The 14,431-nt window shown below is 37.8% G+C and overlaps 1 protein-coding gene across 1 annotated transcript in view; it reads left to right on the top strand.

The window, feature by feature from the left end:
• NRAP (nebulin-related anchoring protein) overlaps positions 1-14,431 on the top strand; it is a 49,647-nt gene that overhangs the window by 21,005 nt on the left and 14,211 nt on the right. The window contains exons 18-28 of the mRNA XM_009867055.1: positions 620-721; positions 1,225-1,422; positions 1,642-1,746; positions 4,042-4,140; positions 6,174-6,278; positions 6,761-6,868; positions 7,499-7,810; positions 8,873-8,977; positions 11,132-11,230; positions 13,081-13,185; positions 13,556-13,663. Coding sequence (XP_009865357.1) covers positions 620-721; positions 1,225-1,422; positions 1,642-1,746; positions 4,042-4,140; positions 6,174-6,278; positions 6,761-6,868; positions 7,499-7,810; positions 8,873-8,977; positions 11,132-11,230; positions 13,081-13,185; positions 13,556-13,663 — 1,446 coding nt within the window. The remainder of the gene's footprint in view (positions 1-619; positions 722-1,224; positions 1,423-1,641; positions 1,747-4,041; positions 4,141-6,173; positions 6,279-6,760; positions 6,869-7,498; positions 7,811-8,872; positions 8,978-11,131; positions 11,231-13,080; positions 13,186-13,555; positions 13,664-14,431) is intronic.

The following is a 14,431-nucleotide window of genomic DNA, read 5'->3' as shown; positions in this document are numbered from 1 at the left end:
AGCAAAATAACCCCGCAGTGAAATTCAGGGGTTTGAATTGTTTGCAGCCTCAAAAATGCTGTTATCCTCCACTGCAAAGGGTAGGCACATTTTTTTAGTCTAATTCTTTAATGTAAACACATGTATATAAAAAAATTTCCAAACAAACTCCTTTTAAACAACTTATGTCATGATTCCTAACCTGTGGAGAGGTAGAAAAGGAGGGGACTCTTCTTGCAGCTGTAGAATGTTCAGAGAGGATGATGATTCCGATATCCCACCTCATTAAGAAAATAAAATCCTACATTACTTGCTTGGGTTTTACATGATTGATTTATTATCTTTTGCTTTAAGAACCAGATGATTTAGCTAATAGAAGACTTGTGTAAATTAGCTACTCAGAAGAGGTGTATAAGCATGTCCACCTCAGAGGAGTGGGACTTAAAGAATTAGGCTAAAGACAACCTAAATAAGACAAACCGTGCACCTTTGTGAATTTCTGAGAAAATCTGGGAACAGACAAAAATGAGGATCAGACTAAGCCCTTATAAATTTTGACCATCTAGATTGCCAGTGAAAAACATTGCTTATCTATTGGGCACTTGGAAATGTTCTTTGACTTAAACTATTTTTTTCACAGATTAAATATAAAGAAGAATATGAAAAAACAAAAGGAAAAGCAACTGGAACCAAAGATTCAAGACTTTTGCACTCTCTGCAGGTGGCCAAGATGAGTAGTGAGGTGAAATCTTTATTTCTCTTACTTAAAAGGTGTTTTTCATAATTATGATTCTTTCAGCAACAGTATATGATCTACCACTGTTACTGCTTTCACTGCAAGATGTTAATGTAAGCACTTAACAAAAATTGGTTTCTTTCCTCTGTCTGTTAATCCACAATGATTGCACAGTATTTTTGTTCTCATAGGGAATTTTGGCTTAATGGTGTCCTTATTTTGGGGCAGGAGATAACATCCTATTAAAACTTCTTTATAAACCCTTCTACATAAAACTTTCAAGCAGATAAAAGTATATTTAAAAGTAAAACATACTGTAATTACTGTAATAGAGAAGATGGCTCTAGAGTCTTCAAAATCCATCATGCCATCTGTTTTGTGGATCCCAATTTCTACATGGGTTAGGACCCAAATTCTGCATGGACCCAAACAAGAGTAGAGATTTAAGATAGCTTTGGCTTTGCAGTACACTGATATAGACAACTTAATTTTGTTTCTTCCATTTCTAGATTGCCTATAAAAAAGATTTTGAGGAGAGTAAGACCCATTTCCACCTGCCAATGGATATGATAAACCTGAGACATGCTAAGAAGGCCCAGGCACTTGCTAGTGACCTAGATTATAGAAAGAGACTCCATGAATACACAGTGGTTCCAGAAGATATGAAGACCAAATGGGCAAAGAAGGCCTACGATCTCCAGAGTGACGTAAGGAGATTTATACTCAGCTTAACTGTTACAAGCAGTATGACTCCTTATAGATTTGTTCCTTTTGACATTAATTCTCATTTCATATGGACACTGATTTACACTGTGGCTTTTTAAAATGGCTTTGCAATGTCTTTGCAACCAGAAAGGATGCACATGTTCATATGCAAACATTGTACCTTTGTTCCCTATGCCAGTAAATATCTTTTTCCTCCACAGCTTCGATATAAGGCAGATCTAATGTGGATGAAAGGAGCTGGGTGTATCACAGAAGGAAGTCTTAATATACAACAAGCCAAAAAGGCAGGAGCTTTGGTCAGTGAGGTAAGTGAAGTGCTGAGGTTTCTGTTCTTTATTCAACACTTAGTCCACTACATTATATGAAATAGGTAAGGAATTCCTAATATGGAAACCCTGGGAAATGGAAGAATTGATGGACTTCAATTAGTTATTTTCCGGTTTAGGAGATCCTGGTTTAGAAGTTAAAAATACGTCTCCCCATATTGTATCAAGTATCAATGTTATCAGTGTATTCCCTATTATAGTATCAAGTTTGTCCCCATAACTGTGCTTCCGTCTCTTTTGATTCAGCTGCCCATTTTGCAGAGTGGCATTGAAAGGAATTAGAATTTCCTCTGGTACGTGCTACATAAAGTGCACAGAGTTTTAAGGAACAGAATTGAAAAAATAGATATTTGTTAGCCATGCCTGGAAATTTCCTTGCTCTTGCAAATAAGGGCTATGACTTTATGGGCAGCCTCAGCTTGTGTTGCTTTTCATTGCTTTTACTTGATTAATTCATGGTTTTGCACTGCCATTAACCTTATGGAAGAACACTTCCTCAGCTGCTTAGCTATAGTTGGGTCATCTCACTAGAGCTAGGAAAACTAGAGGACAGATAGAAGAATAAGGGCAAGTTTGACAAGAATGTTAAAATCCCACTTAGCGCTGGAGGAAGGAACAGAAGCCAGTTAGTTACTGGAGATCACACTCTCTTATACCTTGGGTCTCTGACATCCTCTCACTATTCCTGCAAAGGGAAAAACTACATCTTAGAAACAAAAGAAGAGGAGCCACTCTCAGATCTGGTGTCTTGCTAGCGATAGACTGACGTCAGCTGCTGTGGTGTGCTGTAGTAATAATCAGTGCCACAAATATTTAATCCGTAATGATCTGCCTTTTCATTCCAGTGCTATGTAAGGCCAAGAGATGGCTGACAGTCACTTAAACTGGCGACTGGTGGATATTATTTTAGAGATCTCTATTGCCATGCAGAGCCTCACATTTTGTCATTTCTTTGCAGCATGTCACTACGTTGTGTTCCGTGCAATGTGACAAAACATGCTGTTTTTAATCTGCCTCCCACCCTTCCAGGTTCCTAAAATAAAGCGATGAGCACCTCTTTGAAGTGCTGCATGCTTTTTTAACTTCTATTTTGTGTTTCCCTAGCAGAGACACAGCGTAAACTGATCTGTTCATCTATCAGTTCATACAGAAGGATTTCTCTCCTGAAATGCCAGATAATGAAAAAATGCATTTACACCATTCCTAGGCAGAATGCCCCACTTTGTGGTTGAGCTGATAGAATAAGAATTTGACTAAAGTATATAAGAAGTGTTTGCTTGGTCTCTCCTGTCATACTGTGGTCTTCAAATAGGGTGCTGCATTTCCTTGTACTGTCTCAAAGATAGAAAGAGATGCTTAAATTGCTCTCAAATGAGTGATAAAAAAGACTGAGACAGAGACATTAATTCAAAACAGGCCTGATCCAAAGCCTGATGAAGTCAATCAAAATTTTCTATTTGCTTAGGTGTGTTTCAGTTATAAAACAAGTTAGAATAAAAGTAAGGGCAGTCTTATTTACCGAACTAGAAATGTTAGTCTGTATGCAGATTGGTCCAGTCAAATAGATTTTATATAAGTAAGGGTACCAGAGGATGAATGAAATAGGATATTTTTTCCCATACCCAAGATTTGAACCTTGTTGGGGCCTCTCAGAGTTATTGCTCACAGGAAAGCTTGTCTGCAGTGCCTGTGCTGAGCTCTGCTTTGGAAAGAAGTGGAAGGTGCTGGGGAGGATTTTGAGTTTAAGTTACTTTCAGGATACTGAAATTGCCCATTTTAAATTAAATGATAGTTTAGAAATATCTTAATAGTTTTCAACTATCTCAGTTATATATGTTTGGTGATTTGAACATGTACATACGCTTGAGACGTCTCATGTAAGAGTATGAGACAGTAATACTGATTATGTAGCTTATGAGCTCTCTTGGGTGTTGAATGAAGTCAAACCCAGTTTGTGAAGGACACTCATTGGCTGGTGTGCAACCTGGATCTTGTAAGATGTGTAGCTAGTACATCTGGCACCAAGGAGTATCCACGCTTGCCATGTGAGCGACAATGAATTTGGCATACCCTTGCACTGCCCTCTTGCCTTGAAAATACTTTTACTGGGTAGTATTTGGAAGCGTATTCTGATGATACCTGGTTTAAAACTGTCTTGGGAATTTACAGAGGACTTTTGGCTGTATCACTCACGTACTTTTTGAAACCACTATGTATTTTTGGCAAGGTAAATCTTGTAGGAACTTACGTGTAACCTGCTTTAATCTGATACAGAAAAAATACAGACAGAAGGCTGATGCTCTGAAGTTCACCAGTGTGGCTGACAGTTCTCAGATCAAGCATGCCAAGAAAAGCCAGGAACTGCAAAGTGATGTGAGTCCTTGACTGAATTTATCTCTTTGCAAGTAGCCTACTCATAATGTGGTCACTCCTGAGATATGTACACTGTGGGGATGGTGGAAAAGAACCCAGTCATGAAACCTTTCAATATATGAAATTTATTGAGTTTTATTTGTTTCTGTGATGAATCATCTCATTAAATTATCTGAAGTAGAACAACAGCTATAAAAATCAAACCCCAATGGGAATGGAAATAGACAAGTGAGCCTTCCCAGAAATGATGTGGAGGGAGATGCCTCTACAAGACAGTCTTGGTGACAAACTTGTGGGTGGTGCATGCTGACCTCAATTATGGCTGAAATGTCTGTGTGAAAGGATAGCTGAGTATTGCTGAGATGTTTTTTAATGTCATCTGCATGAAAGTTGGCTGTCCATGAGGTAGTAAAAGTGGGGAAGGAATCTGGAGGGAAAACTCAGTATTCCCAGCTGATCCTCAGGCTCTGCTTCAAAGCAAAGTGGGCATTAGTACAGGGACTGATGTGCATCCATCCCAGGTTGTGTGTTTCTCTCCACCGAATACCCTGTCAGTCTACTTAAAGCTTGTTAGACCACGCGTTCTTTAGCTGTTGCTATTAAAGTACTTTAATTTTACTTGCTTTACTCAAGTACTTTACTTTTAGATTCTATGATTCTATGAATTTGTAAAATGCTAAAATAAGTGTATTTTCCCAAACTGAGTGCCTTCAGAATACTCCATATTATTTTCTGAGGCTAGGCAACCCGGGCAGATAGATGAATAGAATAGAATAGAATAGAATAGAATAGAATAGAATAGAATAGAATAGAATAGAATAGAATAGAATATTTCAGTTGGAAGGGACATACAACGGTCATTTAGTCCAATTACCTGACCTCTTCAGGGCTAAGATACTGACTCAGAACTCCTTGGCGGGCCTTGGCAACTCACTTTAAAGTTTCCAAAAGAAGGGGAGCCTGTTGTTAAAATTGCCAACTAACTAATTTTGGAACAGTATTGGCTTACCAAGTTTTTTTTTAAATTACTTTTAATAAGTATATGCCTTGAAATGAAGATACTGTCAGCTTCTGTTGTGTGAATGAAGCATTAGTGCTTCTTGATTGATCTTTTTCAGGCAGACACCATGTTTCCTTTTTTTGCTCCTCTGTGCCAATAAAAACTTGGCACATATTTAGATGTGTGTTGTGTGTCTCAAAGATGACACTAAATTGAATCAGAGGAGAACACTGATGTCCTGACTTATCCCCTATGTACTGGACAATGCTGTCTTTCTATATGTGTTTTGAAGTCGAAATAGTAACCATGCATATAGAGTTTTATAGTAGTGACCTTTTTTTTGCCTTTTTCTATGAAATGTAAGAAGTGTAACACTTTGTGAAAAGGGACATCTTTTCATAGCTTTTCAATAGTTTTCTGGGCTTCTGAAAAAGAGCAGTTCATTTCTCTGTTGACATTACTCTGAGATATAAAATGGAGATGTTTGTTACTTGGATCATGAAAGATCCTTGACATTTTCATTTAAAGTTGGAGTGTTGGTCCTCGCTGGAGTATTATGCCAGAAATTACATTTAGGTCACCAATTTTCTCTGCAGATTCAATTGCTTGGTCTTCATTTCATGCCAAATGTTCACTATTTCTGTCTTTTTGAAGAATGTCTTTCTACTAAAAAATAGGTGCAGTTTTATATCGGATGAAGTATAGTCTTGCATACTTTTTGTACAAAGTTTGAATTACTGTCAGCTTTGTAGCCAGTGAAGGAGCTAACTTTAGGAAAGGGAATTAAAATATCCTGATATATATCTTGTTTCACTACTTCCCTGAAATTTAACCTTGAGTAATTTGGTCAACCTGACTCTGTGGGTCAGCTTTTAAATTCGTATTTCGCAAAAAAATTCATGAGGCTAAATGCTAACTCACTCAGATAATTAACCCTAAAAAATCCTTGAGTATTTGGGGTGTTTTAATCAGTATTCCTTCAGCATTAAACACAAACTACTGCTTGTTAATCATACTTTGCTTTCTCTGACAGGTTGCTTACAGGTCAGGAAAAGAGCAGTTTCTTCATCAGTACACCATCAGCAAAGATGAACCTGTCTTCAAATTGGCCAAAGCAAATGCTGCCAATATCAGTGAGGTACGGTGTAAGACAGAGGTTTGGATTCCCTAACTCCTATGAATTGTTCCAGCTCTGTTTGAAATGCTTGTTCTGTAGGTAAAAGTTAAGTTCTTTCTCTGAGAAGGTCCAAAGATTTTAAATTAAGGAACTTTATATCTAAATTTCATTACTTGCTCTTAAATACTAGTCACATCTGATGTTCTGAAGACTGGTAACTTTAACAGTTTGAAGCTGTGTATTTTCCACATGCTTCCAGATGAGTGGCACATTCACACTTTCACTGGAACTGGTGAGATAATGGGAATACAATATCTGACAATATCCACAGTACCCACAGTTACAGTATGTAGGGGAAGACACCAGGATCTGATCCTTAGACATACACTTGCTGGGCATGGAGTATACGCTGGTCTGATGTTACCTGAGAGCTTTCACTGTGACTGTAGAAAAATAGAATGAATTGGTAATAATAAAGAGACTGTGTTACGTCTTCTCTTTAGAAACTCTACAAGAGTAGCTGGGAGAAGCAGAAGGAAAAAGGATTTGTGCTTCGTCTGGATGCTTTGTCATTCTTGACAGCTAAGGCAAAGAGGCATCTGGCAAGTGATGTGAGTATGGACTCTATCAGCCTTCGTTACTCTTTGGACAGCTGACAGTCCAGGTTGCTACCAGAGCGTTGAGGATGTGTCACATATGTCTCAGTGCCCTGAGCCACCCTCACTCGATTCATACCGAGGAGCAAAGGAGGAGTTGTCTGGGTGACTGGCATTCTGTAATTAGTCAGAAGGTTTGCTCTGAGCGATTCAGAGTTTTTCGCCACATGCTGACTGTGTTTTCCTATTCTTATTTTGACCTGAGGGTGAATTTTCAAGCTCAAAATGAAGTGGAAATCTCCTGTGAAGCATCATAACTTAATACATCTATGCCTGGTCAGAAAATTCTTGAAAGAGCCTTCTGACCTCAGTGCTTAAATAATATTGTTTTTCCAGGGGAAAACCAAAAAGAAAAGATTTCTTACAGCTTTTTGTGAACATATTCTTACTGAGAGAGGGTTTATTCTTTATGAACACTTATTAATTTCTGAGGCATTCCAGTTCTCTTTTGCAAATGGACTTCTTCCTTGCTTGTATCAAGGACCAAGCATGTCACGACACTGATAGCCCATTGCTTTACTACAAGCAGGGCTGTCAGTTTGGCGGCTTAGGTCCTTTACTCACAGTCTGTATTTTTCTTCACAGATTAAATATAAGGAAGGTTATGAGAAGATGAAGGGTAAACTGATAGGAGTAAAAGCTGTGGAGGAAGATTCGCAGATGTCTCATTCCCTTCACATGTCAAAGTTGCAGAGTGATCTGGAGTACAGGAAGGCATCTGAGGACACAAAGAGTCAGTTCCAGGTCTCTATGGATATGATTAACCTTGTCCATGCCAAAAAGGCTCAGAATTTGGCCACAGATATTGGATACAAAACAGCTCTCCATCACTACACAGCCCTGCCTACTGACATGAAAGTGGCATGGGCCAAGTGGGCCTACGGATTGCAGAGTGATGTAAGTCCAGAGCTTAATGTATTTCATTACCCTTATGTCCAACCCCTTCAGACACTTAGGGCTGAGTTTCTTCAGATATTTATGCTTTCAGTGCCATGACGTATTTATGTACCTATTTTTTCAATTATTAAACAGTAAATACTGAAACAGTAAATATTGACCACTTACTTGCTCAACAGATATATTTAAAGTGCGCAGTGTTTTTTAGGAGAGTAATAATCTTGTTTATGAGCATGGCTTCTTCAAAGCCTATTTCAAATGTTAATAAAACACTAGGATTCATATACATTGTACTTTTTTTTTGCCTAGTGTGCAGGGATGTTAAATAATTTATGGTGACAAAATTGGTGATAAAATTCCATATGGAGACCTCATGTTCAGCTGTAACCATCAGATGAACTGCCTGATACTGTAGATGGTTACTGTTAAGTCAGACTTTCCATTCTGAGGTTTTAAGTCACGACTTTTCAAGGAGACTAAGACAAAGATATATACAGGTCTTGTTGAGGTATAGCTGCTGAAGTCCTCCTGACTTCTTTGAGAAATGCAGAGTAGTGTTTGAATAAACTTTAGGAATTCAGTAGACTGTTGTAGGAGAGATTTTATGAGGCAAGTGAAAATACTCCTATAGTCTTCCACCTTTTTTCCACATGGAAAAAAAAAATCAAAATGCTTTCCGTCCAGAATAACAAAGGGATAGGGGTTGGGAAATGCTTAGTACCATTTTCTTATCGTTGTAAATCATCAATGATCTTTTAAACAGTGCACTATGTACAATAAAACTCAAGTTTTTGTCATGTTAGAGTAAAAATTACATACAACAGTAAGGTGTAAACTGCTTTTAAAAATTATCCTGCAAAGCATGTTGCACAAGTGCTGGTGAGTCCTGATGCTTTTATTTCATTCTGCAATTTTTTTGCTTTTCTTGCAGCTATGCAATAGTGAATAAAACAAAAGCAGGCACTAATTTGACTTGGTTGTTGTTCCTGAGACATCTGAATCCTTTAATGGCATTTTAAGTGTGTGAACACCAACAATAAGAGTTTTTTTTTCCTTTGTCAGAACCGATACAGAGCAGATTTGAATTGGATGAAAGGAGTTGGATGGATAGCCACTGGGTCATTAAATGTGGAGCAGGCTAAGAAGGCAGGAGAACTCATTAGTGAGGTGAGATTTCATGACAGCATGTAACAGAATTTGCTGCATAATGCGTGCAAAATGTCTGTATAAAATTAAAATAATTTCGACTCAAAGGGGAAAGAAAAAGGCATACCACATGAAAGCCCTCAAAACCGGGGATAGGACTGGTAATTAGAGGGAAACCAGATACCAAACACACGCCAGTAGGAGTCCATATAGCCTTTGCAAAAACAAAGTGGGTGACAAATGATATTATGAATAATAATGGCAATCAAACAGTGCTCAATTGCTACCCACTAGCCTACCTTTTTAATGAAGCAAAACAGGAAAGATGATGAAAAGATGCAGTCATTGGACCCAGAACCATCTTTTGTAGCAGATACACATTCCTTCTTGCTTCTTTTTCATATCTATTCACATTAGCTATTGAAATTCATATAGATATCTCTGTCTGTAGCTATCTATTGGCCCAAGTAGTCTTCATCCTTATTTCTCCCTCTAACCAGTATCACTTATGGGAAAAGGTGAACTCTCAAATCCTTTGTGCCAGTCCCATGAGGCCTTCAAAGGAAGTGCTGGTGGAAACGGTTAACAGGTTCATAGTATTCTGTTTGTTATTTCAGAGGGAGTCTTTCTGGTCAAATCTGCTGCAGTAGGATACTGAATCCTGTGATTTTTTAGATAACCATTGGTGATGCAGGAATCGTCTGTCCATCCACTCAACGAGAATAATAGCATAACCACTGATGCAGTGTCTCAGAAAAATACGGTCATCCTTTCACATCTGCCTGATTGCTAGCACTACTTTTTCCCCATGTAATCATCTGCAGTGAAGAAGGATGATTTTATTAGACAGAGTAAACTGGATCCGCAGCTAGTGTAAAGCAAGGTAGCTTCGTAACAACTAGTACAGCAATGCTGGCTGAAATAGTAACTATGAATCTGCATAGGTATACCATTTTGCTGTCATAGTACTGGAAACCGCCAAGTACAAGTTTGAACTGCTACATTGTCCACCTCAAATCTTTTTGTGAGTATTAAATAATTTCAGGTTGCTATGAGCCTCCTCCCTTCTTATATATGGACAATGACTAGCCCTTGTAATACTGCTAAAAGGCAAGAACATAATGTTCAGGAATTTTGTGTAGAGGTGTTCTTATCAACTCTTAAATGTCTCTATTGTTGATCAGGACAAAGTGTAAACCACTTTTGTCCCCAGTTAAACTTAGTAAGATTGCTCATTTTTAAGGGATTTCTTTCTGAAACTAAATCATTGCTCATAAGCTTTTAATAACTTAAAATATTTAATGTGTTTTATAATGGTATTTTGAGTCCCTAAGGAATCAAGATCTTGCCACAGATAAACTTCTGTGGCTCACAGCCAGATTTAAAGGAGAATGATATGCCTTAAGAATCAAACACTGAGATATAAACAATTTCCAGAAAAGCATGAACATGCTTATTGACTTGGGAGTTCATCACCAGCATTGCAAAAATTTAGTATGCACAGTTTGGAGAAGAGATTGATATATTGATGGATATTGAACAACTCATGCAGGAAGCTTTTAGGGATGTGGCCATACGGAAGTGTCATTTTGCCATCATACAGCCTTTATCTTAATTAGGTATATATAACAAGATCTCTCAGAAGATACAATGGGTCCTTTCAAGCAAGCGGGATTAATTATTCTCTAGAAGATATACCATAACAATTAGGCACAGTCCTAATGTCTACACAGGTTTTCTATAGGTGTTAGGAAGAAATCCAAACCTTGAAACAGTGAGTTAAACAGTTGCTATTATTAGCACAATACAATCGTATATAATTTCTTGCTCAAAGAAACTATAAATAAAAAATATAATCAGTCACACTGTGTTTGAAATAATCTGGAAGAGATTTTAAAATCCTGAGTTCTGGAGTATCTAGGCAGGCAGAATCTGATTTTGAAATGTTTTCCTTATATTTTGGGAGAAATACTTTAATATTAATCGGCAAAAGGTTATTGTTAAATTGAAACAAATATTAATCTGAAAGTACCTAGGACATAAAGATGAGGAGAGAGGAATAATAATTATGTTCACAAATTCACTCTAATCTCCAGCAACCTATGATTTTTCTCTTTCAAATAGCATGAAAGAGCAGCACAAAATTCACAGCTTTGATCTTTTTCTGCTCAACAGAAGAAGTACCGTCAGCATCCATATGCTTTGAAGTTTACCAGTATTAAAGACACTCCTGAGATGATCCAGGCTAGAATTAGTTATAACCAGGCTGTGGATGTAAGTTATAATGTATATACATTATGATTATAAGAGTGGTATCCTCTTTGAACGCCCTGATTGAAGCACTGGCTTTCTCTCTCTTTCTTTCTCTGAGATTATCCTTGGGAACCATGAAACTTCCGTGTTCTGGTGTGGCATCTCACAAAGAGCATGTTTCTAACTTGGAACGGGAAGTCACAGTGATCCCACTGAAGTGAACAGGAGTTTCATATAAAAAGGGCATTCTGTCCCATTTTTTTGTTCAGAAGTAAAATTTAAGTGCTAGATTGACCTTTGACCTTTAGAGACTTTTGGCCTTTTGGGATTCATTGAGGAAGAACCCATTTGGGCTTGTTTCCCTTTTTCAAACAGAACTTTCAAATTTCAATTTCTGCATACTCTTTGGAAACAAAATGTAAGGCAGCATGACAAGGAAGAAAAAATAAATTATTTCAAGTTGTCATCCTGCTGAGAGAGAAATCCAGGAGGGGGAACCTTAAAGGGAAGAATTGAGGCTGTTTGGTGTTTAAACATGTTTATTTTTAATAGAAGAGCGATTTAAAAATATTGTAGACTTAACTGGGATAATACAGAAGTGAATAATAAGCAAAAGTCACTCAAAAAAGACAAGTTTCAAACATGAGAGGATGTTTTATTGTGAAAATAGATATTTTTAAAGTGAAGAAGAAGATGAAAGACTCTGTGTAAAACACATGCTATTGTAATACTTATAGTGTCTATGCCTTTGGTTTAATTAATAAGATCCAAAAGGCTTACATCTCAGGCAGGATAAATGTAAGTCATTTTGCTCCAGGAAGACACAGTCAAAGTCAGTCTGCTGCTCTACTTCTTCAACACGTGGAATCCTCATTAATTTCCCTCTTAGGGAGCCACAGTACAAGTGGGCCTACTTGCTAAAGAAGTTGGTAGCAGGGTGAGACAGAGCAGCTCATTCTAATCTAGAGTGTCTCAAACCCTCACATAGGGTTTGAAATAGGGAATAGCCTGGGAAAAGGCAAGTGGGGTGGTCAAGACATGAGTCATATTTAAGGCCCCCCAAAATGGCGTTTCTCTGTTCTCCTCTGAATATTACAGTATCAGTGTAAGAAGAAACCAAGCTAGGAAAGAAAAATAATGTAGAAGAGGTGAACTCTGCATAGCCCTTGTAGGGCAAGTTTCAGTTAACTGCATAGAACTCATTTATCTGCAGACATCCAAAAATCGGCTAGTCTTGGGCCAACCTGATATTCTTCCTCCAAGGACTGATTCGAGTAGCTCGCGCAGACCCATGTTTTGCTGTTGTATCGGTCACCACCTGAGGTTTTTTTAAATCTCTTTCCATTGACTGTTGAGTACCTCCTTGCAAGTAGCTCTGGAAATAAATCTGGAGTAATTGCACAGAAAATTACTCTCACATTTATCTGCTAAAAATGAACAATTTTGGAGAGATGTGTTTGGAGAACTTCAACTCCCCAGATTTCTGTGGAATTTCAAAGTGTTGATGGGCTGCTTATGGTGACATAGCCTTAATAAATGTTGTTTAGTCCCTTCTCCCTGTTCAAATATGTTGAAAGTCATGTCAATTAATATTCAAATATCTGAATTTTCTTATACATTGATTTATACACTCAAAACTTCAAGGAGTTCCCCTCTAACATGCACTAGCTGATAGGTATTTCAGACTCCCAAAGCTTTTTCAGTACTTTTTGATTGATACAATTGCCCATATTTATTAATGCTGCTATCACTTTTCTGTAGTTTTTGCTTTCCATAAACCTATTTGTTAATGTTGTTGTCTGAACTAGTGATTGAATGTGTAGTGAGTACATGCTTGAGTGTATGCTACTGAAATTCATTTTTATTTGCAGAGGCTGTACAAGGAGCACGGAGAGAGCATAAAGCATCAGTATACACCTACAACAGATCTTCCTGAAATCCTTCAGGCCAAATTAAATGCCATGAATATCAGTGAGGTATAAATCTGACCTTTAATATTTTAAAGGAAAGTGAAAAAGTTGATAATGCTTGACTATTTGTCACACAGAGGAAATCATCCTAAATTTCCTTCCTTTCCCCAGTATTTCTATGGTCTAAATGTTTCTGGACTAATATGAGAAATCGGACTTCTTATCAAACTTTTCCTAATTTAGAAAGATCAAGAGTGAACAAACAAATACATTTTTATAATGGACATTTATCATCTGATTGTTCCTGTTCTGTACTGATAATTTCATCGGTGCTGGCTCTCTGCACTAGAACAGAATGAAACTAATATGGTAATATTGCTGCAGTGTCAACCCTCTGAACAGCAACTCTGCTTTATTCCTGTTCTGTATTTCCTAGATTCGCTATAAGGAGTCCTGGGGAAAGATGAAAGATGGTGGTTATCAGCTGAAGCTTGATGCCATTCCCTTCCAGGCAGCAAAGGCTTCGGGTGAAGTCATAAGTGATGTACGTGAACTTACTGCTGATATTGTCCAGTGGGATATGTCGGTCACTCCAGGCTCTTTCTTCTCTGCTGAGTGACTCTTGATGGAAACAGTATGTCCAGCCACGTCTACATCTGGGAGACATCTGGCCTTCCTCTTAGTTAGTTGTGCTTTTGGAGGTGCAGCCACAAAAAAGTATTACTGGTAACTAAGCAAAGGAAGGTTTGCAAAAGCAAACACCAGTTGGCAAAGTTGCCCAACTTGTCTGCTGCAGTGACTGGGCAATCACAGGGATCGTTCAGGAGGTTTCAGCCAATGTTAGCTAGGCAAGCTTTGGAAGAGAGTGCTTATTCAGGAAGTGCTACACTTCAGGATTTGTCTTGGGAGTCCTTTAAACGTTCTAGAGATATATAGTTTAATTTGAAACGTAGAAGACCAGTTATTCTGAATTTGCCAAAGAACTGATGGAGAGAGGCTCCTCAGAGATTTATTCTGGGCACCTGCACCAGGTTCTTGGCTTCCACCACCTGTGTAATAGCAGGTAACTAACCTGAGCTATTTGCAAGTGTTCATTGGTGTGGGTTTTTTGTATTTTTTTCTAAGTAGGATAAAATATTAAAATGTGTGCACAGGTGATGTCTTCCTAGCATCCACTAAAGCTTTATTTAAATTTGTTATCTTACTGGGTATAGCCAGAATCTATTTTCCATAGCTCGTTCTCTGTAGTACAAAAACCTTTTTGTTCAAGTTTTAACAGTCTAATACTTACTTCTCTTCACTCCTATTCACA

This window comes from Apaloderma vittatum, unplaced genomic scaffold (genome assembly GCF_000703405.1).
Source record: "Apaloderma vittatum isolate BGI_N311 unplaced genomic scaffold, ASM70340v1 scaffold9993, whole genome shotgun sequence".
Lineage (NCBI taxonomy): Eukaryota > Metazoa > Chordata > Aves > Trogoniformes > Trogonidae > Apaloderma > Apaloderma vittatum.
The sequence above is the reverse complement of the archived record's forward strand: the minus strand, read 5'-3'. Positions and strand labels throughout refer to the sequence as shown.